At 34.7% G+C, this 17,146-nt stretch overlaps 4 protein-coding genes across 4 annotated transcripts in view; 3 read left to right on the forward strand and 1 right to left on the reverse strand.

Moving 5' to 3' along the window:
• The window catches only part of LOC136811513 (L-seryl-tRNA(Sec) kinase-like), a 402,790-nt gene extending 397,422 nt beyond the window's left edge, over window positions 1-5,368 (reverse strand). The window contains exon 1 of the mRNA XM_067068135.1: window positions 5,336-5,368. The gene's annotated coding sequence lies outside the window, so the exon portion shown is untranslated. The remainder of the gene's footprint in view (window positions 1-5,335) is intronic.
• LOC136811482 (inhibitor of Bruton tyrosine kinase-like) overlaps window positions 1-17,146 on the forward strand; it is a 60,534-nt gene that overhangs the window by 21,647 nt on the left and 21,741 nt on the right. The window lies entirely within an intron of this gene.
• LOC136811500 (uncharacterized) lies at window positions 83-12,520 on the forward strand. The gene is made up of 4 exons (XM_067068121.1): window positions 83-202; window positions 10,674-10,695; window positions 10,825-11,298; window positions 11,519-12,520. Exons 1-4 carry the CDS (start codon window positions 158-160, stop codon window positions 12,505-12,507), a joined length of 1,530 nt encoding a protein of 509 aa, XP_066924222.1. The 5' UTR covers window positions 83-157; the 3' UTR covers window positions 12,508-12,520.
• On the forward strand, window positions 12,504-15,699 carry LOC136811488 (uncharacterized). The gene is made up of 3 exons (XM_067068106.1): window positions 12,504-12,804; window positions 13,102-14,187; window positions 15,020-15,699. The coding sequence occupies exons 1-3, from the start codon at window positions 12,549-12,551 to the stop codon at window positions 15,631-15,633; spliced, it is 1,956 nt and encodes a 651-aa protein (XP_066924207.1). The 5' UTR covers window positions 12,504-12,548; the 3' UTR covers window positions 15,634-15,699.

Consider the following 17,146-nt stretch of genomic DNA (forward strand, 5'->3'; position numbering starts at 1 on the left):
AAAATAGATATATGTCTTTCGCTTTTATGAAGAAGCCTTCAGCTTTCTTTGCGCGTCCGCAATTTTTCGCAGCACTTTCCACTTTTTCCACACCACACTCGTCACAACATACTCAATTTTCTTATGGTATCATGATACAATAAAGGAGGACACCATAATGTTCAAATCACTCAGCAAATCACCAACAGAGGATGCTGATTTGGTAAGAAACTTTATGGTTAGCTAGCTATGTCGTGATTTCTTAAATTCATATATACTGTGACGTACTTACTTTTTTTGATACTTTTTGAAGGCTTCTTTGTTCGTCTCAACAATCATCCAATTTGAGAAATCCGATGATGGACCATGACTTTGATGCTATTTGAATCAGCTCTCCTAAGAGGAAAGTAATTCGGCAGCAGTGGCTCGTCCGGTAGTGAATTGAGAAAATGGTCCAATTGATGTTTAAAACTAGTTTTGGAGCAGTTTTTGAGGTTACGGATGGATTGTGGGAGGGCATTAAATAGTCTGGGACCTTCTTCTGACAGGGAGTCTCTCCATATGTTTTTTTGCCTTATGTTCACCTCTTTTAGATAACATTTTCTACCCAGTCTCTGGTTATCGTAACTGAAGATGCCACCTTTGTTTTCTGCATAGTTAAAATTTGGTACAAGCTGTTCTAGGATGCTCCAGGTGTAGATAATCCTGTATCTTTCTCTGCGCCGCTCCAGGCTGTATAGTTTAAGTTCTTTGAGCTTCTCCCAATAGTTGAGATGTTGAAGTGTAGGGATTCTATTCAGGTAAGCTTTTTGAAGTGATTCCAGTTGTTGGATCAGATATCTTTTTGAAGGTGACCACAGCTGGGAGCAATAGTCAATGTGTGGTAGTACCAGTGACTTCCAAAGAGTTAGCATTACTTGACAATCTCTTGTTTTGAACGTTCGATGGATCCAAGCAATGATACTTTTGACTTTCTCGATCTGGTTTGTAATGTGTTTGCTGTATGTCATGTTAACATCCAGAGTGACTCCTAAATCCTTCACGTCCATCTTGGTTTCGATAGGAGAGCCAGTGTCTGAGAGGTAACTTGAGTGTTCTTTCAGTTCTTCATTTTTTCCGTATTTAAGATGTTCAAACTTCAAGCCATTGAGCTGCATGTTGTTTAATGATGTCCATTGATACACCACATCAAGGTCGTTTTGTAGAAATTGAGCATCAGTGTTATTAGAGATCTCCTTCATTAAACGTGTATCGTCGGCAAATGAAGATAGAAATGAATGTAGGATGTTAGTGTCAATATCTTGGATCATTATCAGGAAGAGAAGTGGACCAAGAACTGATCCTTGGGGGACGCCAGAAATGACTTCTGCTTTTTTGGAGAGGATGTAGTCAACAGATACTTGTTGGGTCCTACCGGTAAGGAAGGATCTGATCCATTGCAGTAATTTGCCAGTTATACCATTTCTCTCGATTTTATGGAGTAGGATTGTATGATCTACACGGTCAAATGCCTTGCTGAAATCAAGGTAAATAACGTCAACGTTACGTCCTTTTTCAATGTGATGAATGAGTCGTTCTGTGTGCGATAGAAGTTGGCTAAGACATGATCTTCCAGACCTGAATCCATGTTGATTATCGTTAAAGAGGTCGTTTTCTTCTAGATGATTTTGTAGCCGTTTTCTGACAATCTTCTCGAAGATCTTGGTTACATGCGAAGTTAATGCTACAGGTCGATAGTTTTCAGGTAGGCCTTGGTTGCCTTTTTAAAGATGGGTGTGATGAAACTGGTTTTCAAAAGTTGAGGTGTGTAGCCTTTGTCAAGTATATTTCTCCAGATTAGAGAGAGAGGGGCCGCAATCTGTGACTTGACTTGTTTTAAGAAAATTGCAGGGAAGCCGTCAGGTCCTGCTGCAGCATTGGAGGATAAAGTGTCGATCTCCTCTATAATATTTTGTTCTGAGAAGTCGATATCACTTAGATTTGGTTGATTTTCGGTGATTTCTGGCAAGTTATAGTTGGGTAGTGGCTCCATAAAAACAGAGGTATATTGATCTTGTAGAATGTTTGCCATTTTTTGACTGTCATTTGTCAGTTGATTGGTTTTTGGATCCTTCAATGGTCCAACCTTCGGTTTGTGTTTTGAAAAGCGTTTTGCGTACGAATAAAAATATTTTGGATTGGATTTTATTTTCGAAGTAGCATTTGTTTCTTGGTTCTTTCTTTCATTGGAGTATGATTCTTGAAGTTTAAGTTCAATATCGATAAGTTTTTGGTGAATCTTTTGAGTTGATTTCCTTTTCTTTAGCTTTAGGCGTTTTCGCATCAGCACTCTTCTATCTCTGGGTATAATGGTTTTTGTTGATTTCTTTGACATTCTTGAAGGGACTTGATTTTCAGTGATAACGTTTATGCATTTATCAAGGAAAGTATCATATTGTTCGTCTTGGTCTGAAATGGGGTTTAAAATAGCATGCCAGTCAATATTTAGTAAATCTTTTTTAATATTTTCCCAATTAATTTTGTGGCTGTGAAAATTAAAATTGTCAAATTTGTTGTGTGAGGTTTTCTTGGTAAAATTTTTACAAGTTTTGTCGAAAGTCATATGGGTTGCAACTTGGACCATATGGTGATCTGAATGAATGGTAGGAGTGACTTGGTAGTCGAAAACCATATCTGGATTGTTTGTTAGTAAAAAGTCTAAAATATTTCCGTCTTTATGTGTTGGTTTATGAATTGTCTGATTTAAGTTTAGGTGCATCATAAAATCTGTTAAAATATATATAAGCTGATTATCACAGCTTTTTGTTTGTGTGTATGTATCGTTGATCAATGTGTGTGGAATATTGAAGTCTCCACAAATATAAATGGATGGGGTGCAGTCGCTAATGGTATCAATCTTTGAAGTTATTGAAGCGAGCATTTGAATGAACTCAGGACCATCTGATTTGTGAATTTTGTTGGTCGGTTGTCTGTAAAGTATTCCAAGAATAACATTAAGTTGCTTAGAGTATAAAAGGAGAGCTTCGTTTACCCCATTGGAGAATTCCAATAGTGGTTCGAAAAGAGGAGCAATATCATCCTGTAAATAGAAAGCCACTCCGCCGCTGTATCTGCCATATCTAGATTTCTTTCTATTTCTGTCTTTTCGAAATAGCTTATATCCGTCAATTTCTAGCTCCGCCTCGTTATGACCTTTGGATAGCCATGTTTCTGTCAGTCCTAGAAAAATGTGATTCTCTGACTTCAAAATTTCCCTCAGATATGGTACTGAGGAGTGTTTGGTCTGAGGGCAAAGACCTTGGATGTTTAAAAACATGAAGTTTCTCAATGTTGCATCATCTTGAAGTTTGGATTGGATAGTTGGTTTGATTGGTTGAAGTTCAGATTCCCCAAGTGAAGTGGTGGTGGAATTGTGGCTTGGGTTTGGTATCGTTGTTGATTTACCAGCTTGGACACTTCTTGAGTAGGGTGAGTTTGTGGTGGCAGTTTGAGACTTTCGTTGATGAATGAGATCATTTGCAGGCGAAAGTTGTCCAGTATTTTGAGAAAATCCAATGAATCGTTAGTTTCTCTGTGGTTCTTTGTTGGAAGATCTGATTTCTTTGACATGGATCTGGTCCCTTTGACGTGTGCAAAAGTGCAGTGGGTATTGAAGCATGTACCACTTTTAATTGAGGAAGAGCACATTCTGGGGTGAAACTGTGCACAGTTAGTTCCAGCATTACATCCTCTTGGACCTTTGTTTCCGTATTTCATGAGTTTTGGACAGGCTTTAGGATGGGTGTACTGGCAGTTTTTACCGCGAATACCATGCTTACATTTTCCTTTCATATAGAATCGACAGGTTGGAGGTGTATTGTTGTTGGTCTTGTTGAGATCTTTTGATTCTTCAGAGGGTTGGGAGGTTGCAGATGTGAGCTTTGTGTTGTTCTCAATCTCTCTAAGAAATCTTTTCTTCATGAAATCTGTTCTCCCTAGATGATTAACATCATCAAGGTTTTTGTTTGCTTCTTCATTTTTATTGTCTAGAATAACATTTGGTGTAAGTGGGATTGGTGGAAGAGTTCTTGATCGTCTTTGTAGAGGGGGTATTGAGGTGTCTGATGAGAGATCAGTGTTACTTTTGGCAGGTGATGGTGTAGGTGTTTGTTCAGGAGAGTCAGTAAGGATAGTAGTGTTAGTTGTTGTGGTTATTTGTGTAGGTGTTTGGGTAGAGTTAATGTTGACATTGTTGACATTAGCATTGGCAGCTTTATATGTATTGTGTGGAAAGTTGATTGTGTTTTCCTGGCAATGTTGGCAAAGATAAAACATACCAGGAATTTGGTATACCAAGTCTCTCAATTCCTCATCTTGATCAATAAAATTCATGTTCTTTAACAGATTTAGGTAACACAGTCGATGGACTTCTTGCCCACAGGAGCCGCATTGTAGGAGTGAACTGTCATGTATTTTTATTCTGTATGACTGGTTGCATATTTGGCATATATCTGGAAAATAGCTTTGTATAACCACACATAATTTTTCAATGGCTTCATCTTTGTTCATAGAGTTAGTCTTTTTTGACAGGAAGTTCAATGTTTCCATAATAGGATCCTTTCGACACGATTTCAGTGTTTTTACGTTATCTTTGGTTGGCTTTTCTGGATCGTAGAGTCTGATGCAATTTCTAATTGTTTCGTTGCTGGCCTCTTCCGCTAGTTCAGCAAGAACTTGCTTCCAACTATTGATGAGTTCAACCGACACAACATTCCTCATGGTGTTTTGAGAGTTTTGTTGAGTCGGCATGGCTGCAAACAAACAGCACCAAACCAGAGACTGGGTAGGTACTTAACTCAGTGATTCAGTAAAATTACATTGCCAACAGGAGAACTAGTTGAACGAATTAGTTGGACGAACAAAAAAAAAGCAGATAATTCAGGATAAGAGATACCTGATCAGCTGCACATGGGAAACCATTCACTGTCATGTGCAGCTGCTCCTCAGGATTTGGCGAAATGCCTGGGTGACCAGCCACAGGACCCTTGTATTGAGACGTGAGATTGAATGAAGCGTTGGACGGAAAGAAGCAAAAAGTAAAGTAATACCTCAATAGTCCAGGGCTAACCTGGTGTGTTTAAGCTATGCGGTCTTTGGTCTTTTGTCCAGGTTGATACTTGATAGCCAGCACAAGCCAAACAAGTTCCGCTTGATCGGCCACTTCTGAGTATAAAACAACTCAGGTGGGTTGGGCTACCTTTGGCCTAGGCCCCGGGATCAGCAGCCTCTACCCGGTATTCGTTTTCTTCTTGACTTTTGTTTATGTTTATGTTTTTTCTGTTGCTCTGAAAAAACAATGGCCTCAGCTCTCCAAGGCCTTATTCACTAATTCTTAATGGAGTGAATTTTTTTATCTGATATTGGGTATTTATCATGATATTGGGTATAACCAGACGGTGTCAATCGAATGAATCGAACGCCAAATCAATTAGGACAAGGAGTGCCACCAAAACGTTCCACTTTTTTTCAAAATGTCCGTGACCAAGATTTTAGAATTGATTTTGGTCAATTTGAGGGTGCTAATTCGGAATTCAAATTTTAAATGTTACCAAGCTTGAAAACCCGCAGTTTTTGCGCAGTAATTTGTGAACGACCCTCGACATGGCCCGAGAATTCTCGGGCCAAAACTTTTATTGGAATTCGCGTAAAGCCCAAGTATGGCCCGAGCTGGCCCGAGAATTCTCGGGCCATGCTTGGGCCACAAGCGGGCCACAAAACAAGCGGGCCACACTCGGGCCAATTTTTGAAAACATGATTTAAACAGGCGTGTAATTTCAGGACTGATCTTTTTTAACATTTTCTTTGAGAAAAACTTGGTTTCTCTTAATTATATTAGATATATGAATGTTGTAAATTCATATAAATATTAAATGTCTTATTTGGTATGAAAACATAGTTATAAATATACTTAGGGTGGAAATATTTGCTAGTAAACTGGTCCTGGTTTTAAACTGAAGCGTGTCCACGGGAAGCTCGTAAAGTTTTTTTGAGCGATATAAACAAAACAGACAAATCTTATTTTGTACTATTTTGTTTGACTGGACATGCTGAATCAATTTAACATTTAACATGGCCCGAACATGGCCCGAATGACTCGGGTCATGTTCGGGCCAAAAGAATTGATAGGGTCTCTCGGCCCGAACATGGCCCAAAGAGGCCCGAGAATTCTCGGGCCATGTCGAGGGACGTATTTGTGATTTTTTGAGATTTTAGGCAAAATTGTAAGCCCTGAAAATTCATGATTTTTTTTTGGGGGGGGGGTCTTCAAAATCAAAAAAGACCTATACCACGTGATAGACTGATAGAGCTCTTCAAACTGAGCAAAAAAACAGTCAATATCCAGACATCAGCAGTCAATTAAATAATCTCAACAGTTGATGAAAAGTATTGACAGTCGATGTTTGGATATTGACAGTCGATGTTTGGATATTGACTGCTGATGACTTGATATTGACTGTTGATATCTGGATATTGACAGTTGATGAAAAGTATTGACAGTCGATGTTTGGATATTGACTGTCCATAAAAATGATTGACTGTGGATAAAAAACATCAACCGTGTCCACAATACCTAGTAGTGATAATTACTGCTTTCAGTTTGCGTGTTTTGAAAGTTTGATGTGTGTACTCCGTCTTAGTGGAATTCTTTAATGGCATGAAAATAGAATATGCAATGTCTTTAAGAACAAATTTCTAAAAGGCTTTTGCTGTTCTGTAAATATTTCTTTTTGGATTAAGAAATTCCATCTTTTATTGTTCTAATGATTATAATATTTCTTTATGAGATGCATTTTTGTCTTTTTAATCTTTGTGTAAACTTGCATATGTTTTGCATATTTTCCAACTAAATCCAACCACGGCTTTTTCGTTCCTCTATTTTTGCATACAATTCAAGATGGCAGATGGAAAGGCAAAAAAGTCCATTGGGCTATTTCAGAATTTGTCTGTAACAGGGGGCGGGCAACACAGGATTTCCGAGGGCAAAAGTTTTCACCAAAATTCAAAATTTCCAAGAAAGTGTATGAATTTCCAAGGCAATTGAATTAAAAAAGACCAAAAAGAGTGGAATTTCCGATGCATTTTGCAAAAGCTCATGGATTTTTATTGAAATTTCCGACCACACCACTGGAAAAGAAAAATTATTTCAAAGGCTAGAAAAAATTTAAAAATGCACGTCGTCCGACGGGGGGGTAACAAAAATTTTCTGGAGTGGCCCATTGTATTCGATTTATTCACTCTCGTACTTTACTTACGCACTAGGCCGTCCACACTAAAAAAGTTTTAAAGGAGTGATCAAATTTAATTTAATCGCAATCAAACTTATCGAACATAATAGTAATCAAACATATTCGAAGATTAATTGAAGGTAATTACAATCAATCAAACCAATCGAACACAATCAATTATTACCCAAGAATCGGCCATTTGATTGAGATTCGATTGCGTTGGACATATGAGGGCGCCCTTTTGGATCTATTGTTAAGGCCATCTAAAATGGTGGACAGAGTTGCGGAAAGACAGAGGCGCCATCTGCTTTGAGGGTGGTAAAGGCAAAACACCCCAAATAATCTTCCAACAGAAGGCTAGTTAGTTGCCGCGTGAGTTATAACATGCACTTCACCATGGTGCAAAACGAACAGTGTTTACAGCCCCAAGATGTGAAACCTCCCCTAAGATGTGACCCGTTTGCCCCAAAATGTGACCCGAAAAGCTGCCCCTAAATGTGACCCCACTAGCCTCAAGATGTGACCCCACTTGCCCCAAGATGTGACCCCAAAAAGCTGCCCCAAGTTGTGACCCCAGAAAAAAACACTAGGAAGTTATAGGTTTTGGTGAATGTACTGGTGGAGTTGATGGTTATGGTGAATATACTGGTGGATTTGATGGTTTTGGTGAATCTGCTGTTGGAATTGATGGTTCTGGTGAATCTGCTGAAGGATTTGATGGTTTTGGTGAATCAGCTGGTGAAATTTCTATAATTCAAACCTCTGTTATTCGAAACTTTCTATAATTCAAACAATTTTTTTCGTCTTTTCAGTAATCTTCTCTTCCTAATTCAATTTTCTGTGGACTGTCAGGCATTTTCAAAGCCTTTATAGGTTAACAATCACAAATTTTGAATCCAAAGATGCAAAGAATTTTCAAAGAGTTATGTGAAAGGAAATATGAAAATTTACTTATGGACAAACTACTAACTATTTTTCTCACTTTGTTATGAATGGCCCAAAAAATTTTCCTGGAAAGTAGAATCCACCAGTATATTCACCAGAACCATCAACTCCACCAGCAGAATCACCAGATCCATCAAATCCATCAGCAGATTCACCAGAACCATCAACTCCACCAGCAGAATCACCATAATAATTTCATTTTAGTAGAAGGGAGCCTCTTTTCAAAAGCTCATTAAACAAATTTTTAAAGTGAAAGGAGAGTTGCAACCTTGAAATTTTGAAACTCATCGTTGAAACAAACCATTTCAGGATAGAAACAAAAAAATCCAAAATTTGTTGAGTTCCCCTTTAACCTTTGGATCATTTCAAGCATGATGTTCCTGAACAGTCTAGAATGATGAGAACAAGAAAGTTCTATTTCATTTGTACTTCAAATGGCTTGTGATGACATTTAATATATGGAAAATAGGCTGACACTTTTCTTGTGAAATATCCAGACATTTTCCTTTGTAAATAAAATGCAGAGACATTTTCTTTAAAAATACAGAGACATTTCCTTGGAAAATATGTAGACATTTTCCTTGAAAAGTATGCAGACATTTTCCTTGCAAAATATCAAGACATTTTCATCGCAAAATACAGAGACATTTTCTTACAAAATACCGGACATTTTCCTTTCAAAATACAGAGACATTTTCCTTTCAAAACACGCAGACATACTCTTTGAAAAATGCAGACATCTATCTTCCTTGGGAAATATGCAGACATTTTCCTTTCAAAACACGCAGACATACTCTTTGAAAAATGCAGACAGCTATCTTCCTTGGGAAATATGCAGACATTTTCCTTGAAAAATACGGATACATTTTCCTTGAAAACTATGGAGACATTTTCCTTTCAAAAATCGCAGACGTATTCTTTGAAAAATATGCAGACATTTTCTTTGAAAAATATGCAGACAGCTATCTTCCTTGGGTAATATGCAGACATTTTCCTTGAAAAATACGGATACATTTTCCTTGAAAACTATGGAGACATTTTCCTTTCAAAAATCGCAGACGTATTCTTTGAAAAATATGCAGACATTTTCTTTGAAAAATATGCAGACAGCTATCTTCCTTGGGTAATATGCAGACATTTTCCTTGAAAAATACGGAGACATTTTCCTTGAAAAATACAGTGACATTTTCCTTGAAAAATACGAAAGACATTTTCCTTGAAAACTATGGAGACATTTTCCTTTCAAAACAAGCAGCCGTATTCTTTGAAAAATATGCAGACATTTTCTTTGAAAAATATGCAGACAGCTATCTTCCTTGGTAATATGCAGACATTTTCCTTGAAAAATACGGAGACATTTTCCTTGAAAAATACAGACACATTTTCCTTAAAAAATACGGAGACATTTAAAAATATGGAGACATTTTCTTTTCAAAATATGGAGACACTTTCCTTTGGAAATACGCAGACACAATTTCCTTGAGAAATTATACTTAAAAAAAGAATAGTAGCCACACTGTTTCCTGAGAAAGATCTTAAGTATATTGCAACCTTAATTTAAAAGGCGTAAGTCCATAGCCATTTAATTTTAAAAAGGCCTAAGTCCAAAGCCTTTTAATTTTAAAAAGGCCTAACTAAGTCTAAAAGAGGTGAATTTTAAAAGGCCTTAGTCCATTTTTCACATTTTTAGAAAAAACTAAAAAACCTTTGTTGCTTTTAACTTGCTACATATCTATTTTCTACTGTCGATGTAATGTTTTTTTGGTTTTTATGCCTTATTACAAAGTTTTTGAAGCTTGCATGGGATCAATATGACATTTCTATGTTGAGTGAGGCTCAAAAGTAATGATGTATTAGACTTAGGTCTTTTTAAAACTCAAAAGGTTTTCTGAAAATTGGACTTAGGCCCTAGTTTATTTTAAACAATATTAACTAAACATTGGTTTATTCCAACTTATACCATATCTTCAGAGACACTGTTAAAAGTAGATGTCGAATAGAAAAGGTGCTTTTGGTACATATCTCTTTATTTGTGTGCTTTGATTACTTTTATTGATTCTGCATCAACATTGTGACGAGATTATGGCATATAGAGCCTTGTACTATTCCTTGGTGGGAAGTTACTTCAAAAAAACGCCTGTGTTTTATGATAAAGTATAACTAAACCTTTATAAAATGCCAATTAACTGATCCAAAACTGATTGGTGCCTGCATCAAATAATAAAAGAGTTACTTCTGACTTTAATAAGTTTTAAAATGTATCTATTGGTATGTAAATATTGTCCTTTTTATAGTTTTACAGTGGTTAGTCAGTTTTGATTCAACTTTAAATGCCAGTCAATGTTCATCATTAATGATACAATTATTTTTTTAGATCAGGATAACTTAGTGTTCAAGGAAATCTCTTTCCTTTTTGCCTGAAATATAATAAAAATTCTGTCTTTTGATAAAAGATTAATTTTAGAATTTATCTTTTATTTATAGGATTATTTGATCAAAATAGATGGTGAGTTAAATTGTATTTAATTTATTCATAGAAATTAAATAAGCAATTCTAAAGCACCAATAGTTCAATGATACTGTTAAGTCTTATTATAAAGATTGATTATACTCAACCTTCTACATCCCGTTTCAGAGCTGTACAATCTCTTCAAAAGTTGTTTCTACAATGATCCAGACACTTTGGAAGAGTTTCTTAACTATATCTGCTTAATCAACAAAGAAATTGGTATTAATTACAAAAACGAGAACTACCTTGGAAAATCTTGGTATCATCATGCTATCGATTTAGCTGGAGAATCAGAGAATGGAGTTATGAAAGTGATTGACTGGTTGACACTAAATGAATTTAACAGCAACTTAGAAGATTCAGAGGGCCAAACCTCCTTGCTTTATTGCTCACAAAAAATATTCAACTTCCAGAATAAATCATCAGATTTCTCTAACTCATACAGTCAGATTTGCGTAAGAATGTTAGAAAGAAATTCTTCAATATGGTTTAAAGATCATCGAAATAAATCAGCTCTCTACTATTTGATTTTATCCAACAGATGTCTGGACAAAGTAAAAGAAGCAGTCAATAATTCAGGTTTAGAAGAATGCAGAGAAGGTAATTTAGCAATAATCTACAGTTTTTTTATATAAATTTATGTTGCTTTGACCTGAAGAGAGTTTGTACTCTGGTGGGTGGGTTAGAGTCTTTGGATTTTAGGAATAATACCATTCACAAAATTTTGCTTTTAATTGTGGGTAGTTGTAAAACTGTACTGGATCAGTACCCAGAATGTGCACCTACAAAATTTATTGTTTATTTTCCTCTTTTATTTCAGAATTTTACCATATTTTCCAAAATTGCTTCAAATTACAACCCTCCAAGTCTGACAATTCACAAGAAAATAACACCAAACTAAGGAATAACTTCAAAGTACTTGAGTTCCTGATTGACAATAATCCAAACTTAAGAAAGGTTATTTTCAAAGAGAAGTTTCAAGGATATTCATGGTACCACTTTGCTATCAAACTTGCTGATGAACAAAACCAATCTACTCTTGTTTTAGATGTGATTCAATGGCTTGAGAAAAAGGGCTTCAATTGCCAAATAAAGGACTCTAACAAAAGGACACCTTTGCTATACTGTGCTGAAAAAATGTCCAGGTCTAAAAAGAAGAATCCTACATATAGCACCATTTTCATAAAACTTTTAGCAATGGACTCAGAATTTCTGATCAAAGATAAGAATGGGAAATCAGCGTTGCAGTATTTGCTTCTCTCAAATAATTATGCAACAATATTAAAGGATATCATAAGTCAGTTGACATTAGTTGATTTTAATTATGGCTCATCAACCTTATTGTCTCACTGCTTTGCTAGATATTGCAAAAAAGATTTCGTCATGAAAGCTTTTTTGCACAAGCTTAAAACACTTTTTGAAAAGAGCGAAGCTAGACTATCTACTATCTTGAACGAAACTGATAATGATGGTTGCATTCCATTGATTCTTGCAATCAGTAATCGTTACCTTGAAGATTCTACGAAGCTTTTGTTATTGGATATGACTGGAATTTGTAAAGAATTGTTCCTTGACTTCTGTAACCAGGACTTTCACTACAAACATAATGCTATTTATGCAAAGTTAATTGAAAAGATTTTAGCAAACAAAGATTTGAAAGAGGATTATTTGCAAAACAATGTTCATTGTGATTCTAAAAAGACACCGCTGCACTTCTTATGTGCAAAATGTGACAATAAACATTTGGGAATCATCAAATGTTTGGTTGGTAATCATAGTCAAAAGATTGATTTCAATGCAAAGACATAAATGGTCAAACTGCAATTTTCCAAGTCAAGAATAGTGAAGTTATGGAATATCTTTTAAAGGAAAATAAATTCGACCTCTGGCTTCAAGATAACAATGGGAAGAATTTATTGCATCACTACTGTGGGAAAACTTACTGCAATGCAAAAGTTGTTGAAATGATAATAAATCAAAGTTCAAATGGGAATGCTCAATCTCAGAGTATTATCAATATTAGTGATAATAACAAGAATTTGCCTTTCTTTTATGCCAAAAACAAAGGACAAACAAACAAAGTTCTTAATCTTCTCCGGACGAAAGGTATGTTATAAAATTGTTCAAATTAGTAATACAAACATAATATGTCTGAAATTCAAACATTCAAGAAAACTCAAAATGAAGTCAGTAATGAGTTTTTGTAACCATTTTTGGCAACGATTGCTGAATGCTTGGTTGCTGAATGCCATAAGTGTGAAGATACTTCTTTATACTTAAGAATCTCTTACAAATCCTAGAGTAGTCATTTTTAAATCAACCATTTCTGGTTAAATGATCTGAATATAATTTTTTTTTCTAAGCCATTTCAACATTCAAGAAAACGCTCTCTTCTTCTTTTAGAGATGAATTTGGAGAAGTGGGACAAGGAAGTGCTTGACACAATCAAAAAAGGTGATTTGAACAGCATCCAGCGGCTCAAAGCTAAAATGCTTGATGAGAAACATCCCAATTTTGAGGAATTTATTTCTTTCAGAACTAAACAGACTATTCTTCATGCCACAATGCAAGCTTACCCACAATGGGAAGTAAAAACTCGAAATGAGGTGTTGAAATTTATCATGGAAGAATTTAAAGATGATCTGAGGAAACATATCACTCTTAAAGACAAAGATGAGAAGGTACTTCTACATTACATTGCAGAAGACCTAGATTTAACTTGTTGTTTCTTTGAAATTTTGAAAAACCTTGGTTGTGATTATTTTGTTGATCAATATGATGTCAGTAATGGATGTAACCTCGAACAGAAAACACCGGTTCATTATGCTATTCAGAGAAGGAATATTTTTCTTCTTAAAAAACTAGGCAGTGAACACATTGACTTGTGTGCAAATGACGAGAGTTGCTTAAATTATCTTCATTATTTTTGTATACATTACTGTAAAGACACATTTGACAGCCAACACTTCAAGGATTTCATCAACAAATGCTGTAAAAATGACATATCCAAATCGTTTGAAAAACTATGCCGCTTGAACAAATCACCCTTGATTTATGCACTTGAAAATGAAAACGTTGATGAAGTGTTCTTAAAACATATCCTCAGCTATTGTGAGGCTAAACACCTGATCAGCTGTAAATCATCTTGTGGATATGCCCTTCAAGAATGCGATTCAAAGTCAGAGACACCATTCGTTAAAGCCATCAAGTCTAAGGATACTTTTAAGTTAGATTGTATACTTAAGCAATTAAGTATTCTATTAGCAACGGAAGAAGCACAATCGATATCATGGTGCTATAAAGAGAACTTTATATATCTCCTTATCAAATATGGAAGCACAAAGCAAATGGAAGAATTCTTGAAACTAATACACAAAAAACATTTTAATCATGTTTGGTCAAAAGCTAAAGAGAAACTTTGTCAGGATAATGATGATAATGTTGTTTTCCAAAATCAGGATAGTTGTCGGATGGCATTCGTTATTGCAGGTAAGTCCTGACATTTTAAAAGAGCACATTGGAATCATGTGAAAGGAGGAAAGCATTTAAGATGCACTCACAAAGATAGCAGCTATCTTCTGAGCCTCCATGAGAATGAGCTATAGTGGAATTAATAATGAGTTGTTTCATATTTGTTGTCAATTTACTTTTTATTTTCTTGTGCTGCACCTGTACAATCTAGATTCACCTAAAACTTTTTATTTTTTTGTATTAATCCAGTACAGCTCAGGATAAAATTCTTCAACCTTTTCTCATAGTAATACCTTAAAATTCATCAGACTTAACCCTTTCCGTGCCGATGTCGTATATATCCGACATGCAAATTTTCACTCTACTTGCCAATGTCGGATTATCCGACATCAAATTTTTTTACCTAATTGCCGAGGCCTTTAAAAAAGAGGGAGCTCTATTTGCCGAGAAATCAGCTTTTAGGAAAATAGTTTTCTTATTTTGCCAATGTCGTATATATCCGACATAAAAAAATCCAAATAGTAATAGTGACAGTATATATTAAGTGCTCAAAAGATTTATTTCAGGTTTATTTTAGTCTATCATAAAATATAAAACAAATGTCAAATACAAATGTCAAACATTGGCAAATAGGAATAAAATATCCTTGTCGTATATATACGACATGCGGCAACACGAGTTAAAATTTGCATGTCGTATATATACGACATCGGCAAATCAGGTTACTAAAAAAAATTACCCCTCGGCAAATGGATTGGGGTACAAAAACAAGGTAACGGCACGCAAAGGGTTAAATTGAGGTAAAAAGTGTTATAAGAGTGAATTAACCGATCAATTTTCTTTTTGCCAGATTATTTTTCTTGCCAGCTGACAATCAGCCAATTAAAGCAGACTGAGAAAAATCAACTGAGGGATCAATTACAAGAAGAAATCCTTTGCAAACGCTTACTTGAAGGAATCAGAAAGGCAGGTTTCGGTCTTTATGATGACAGTGAATTTATCCTTAAACCCTTTGTTTACAAAGGTGAAGAGTTGCTCAAAAAAATCTTGCAGAAGTATCCAGACATCACTGCTTCAGAGTTTATTACTAAAATATCGAAGTTGGGTAGAAAAGATATTACACTGCATTTGGAATCATTTGAAAAGAAGAAATTAGATCAACTGAACACTGATCAAAGAAGTCAACTAACCTTTCGACTTGGAACAGAATCATCTGGCAGTCCTAACGAACCGCTGATATTTTGTGATCCATTTGGGCTGTCAGAACAATCAATGACAACTCCATTCAATTTAATAGAGAAAAAGCACCCTTCTGAACGTATGTTGGAATACCTTCAAAAGCAAGCGCCAGATTTGACTCTGGAAAAAATATACAAATTACTTTTGGATTTGCAGGAATGTAAATTGGCTGCCATGACTGTTGCAAAAATTGTTTTCAAAAGAATTGATGTCAGTGGAAAATGATTTTTCACTGTTAAATTATTTAGTTAGTACAGTATTTGGATGTTAACTTTTTATATATTGCGTTAGCAGGATAATCTAATTGTTGTCAATCAACTGACCATTGTTAAAAAAACTCTTTTGTTTAACATTGACACTTTTCATGAATTTAAAAAAGAGCAAATTCAACTCCAACATTGTGGTACTTATAGCCATGATTGGGTTTTAAGGATAACTTTTCAACTTTTTAGTTTATATATTTTAAGATAACTTCTTATAAATTGATTCTTTGCAATTTGAGTGATCGATACTGATGCAGAGCGAATTACTCCATTAAAAGAAACAAAATCTTTTTGATCAATACGGCTGGTTTCATGCAACATTGATGCAATTGTCAGTTGGATTACTAGAAAAATTAAAATGTAAACGTTTTTTATTGAATTAAATAGAGATGCTTGACCTAATGTGTGTTATTTATGCTTATAAAGATTACAATGAATACAATTCACCTGTTTATTTTATTTCAAATGTATTAAAAATATATAGAACTATCATTAATCTGATTATTATAATGCTTGTATATAATTAAATATAATTAAATTTTCTTAAATAAAAATTTGCATACTAAAAATCTTTGGAATTTTATATAAGTGAATTTTATACACATTTTATATCATCTTAATTATCTTACAGTTTAGTTTAAATATGTATACAATTTAACATTCAGTATTGTAAATGTCAGTATTGTATTTAGAAATTATAAAATGTTGAAGCTTGTTGTCATGTCAAAGAAAGGGGCTGTTCCAATTTGTTCTTTACATAACCTTTGATAAGGGTTATTTTGTTCTTATGAATGTTGTTTCTATTAGCTTAACCTTCAACATCAATGACATTTATGTTTTTCAAGTTGAATGAAAATCCTTTTGTTAAACTCTAGTCAAAATTCTTGATTCACAAAATTAATATATTGCTACTGTTTTATGTTACTCTAATCAATGTTAAAGAACTTGCAATTTTATAAAAAGTATTTTGTTATTTTGTCATATTATGAAATTCATTCCCAGTTATTTTTCTTTATTCTAATAATATATACATATCACTTTATTTCAAATGTTTTTGCAATTTGGATTTTTTCACTCAATTATCATTTTGTCTAGCCTTTGACAATCTGAACCAGTAAACCACTGAATTATAATCTACTTAAGTTTTTTTCAAAAGAGGAGCCTTCAGGTCGCCTCCAACTGCGGTCGCAGACTTACTAAGTTTTTTAATGATAATGACTAATATGATTTATTGATTTTCTTTTAATTCTTTCAGCAAAGTATATAAAGTAAACAAAAGAAAGGATGAGGTGAAAAAAAATGGATTGCACAAGTCATTGTAAACTGAAGGCCCACGGTTCTTATCTTACATCAATCATTACATCTGAAACCGATGGAGAGGTTTTCAAGAAAGCATCAAATGAGAAATGCAATAACTCCTCCAAAGTACTAGATCACCTCGGAAGGTATTTTCATATTTACTTTTTCAGTTCTTT

Source organism: Clytia hemisphaerica, unplaced genomic scaffold (assembly GCF_902728285.1).
Source record: "Clytia hemisphaerica strain Z4C2 unplaced genomic scaffold, Clytia hemisphaerica genome assembly, whole genome shotgun sequence".
Classification (NCBI taxonomy): Eukaryota; Metazoa; Cnidaria; class Hydrozoa; order Leptothecata; family Clytiidae; genus Clytia; species Clytia hemisphaerica.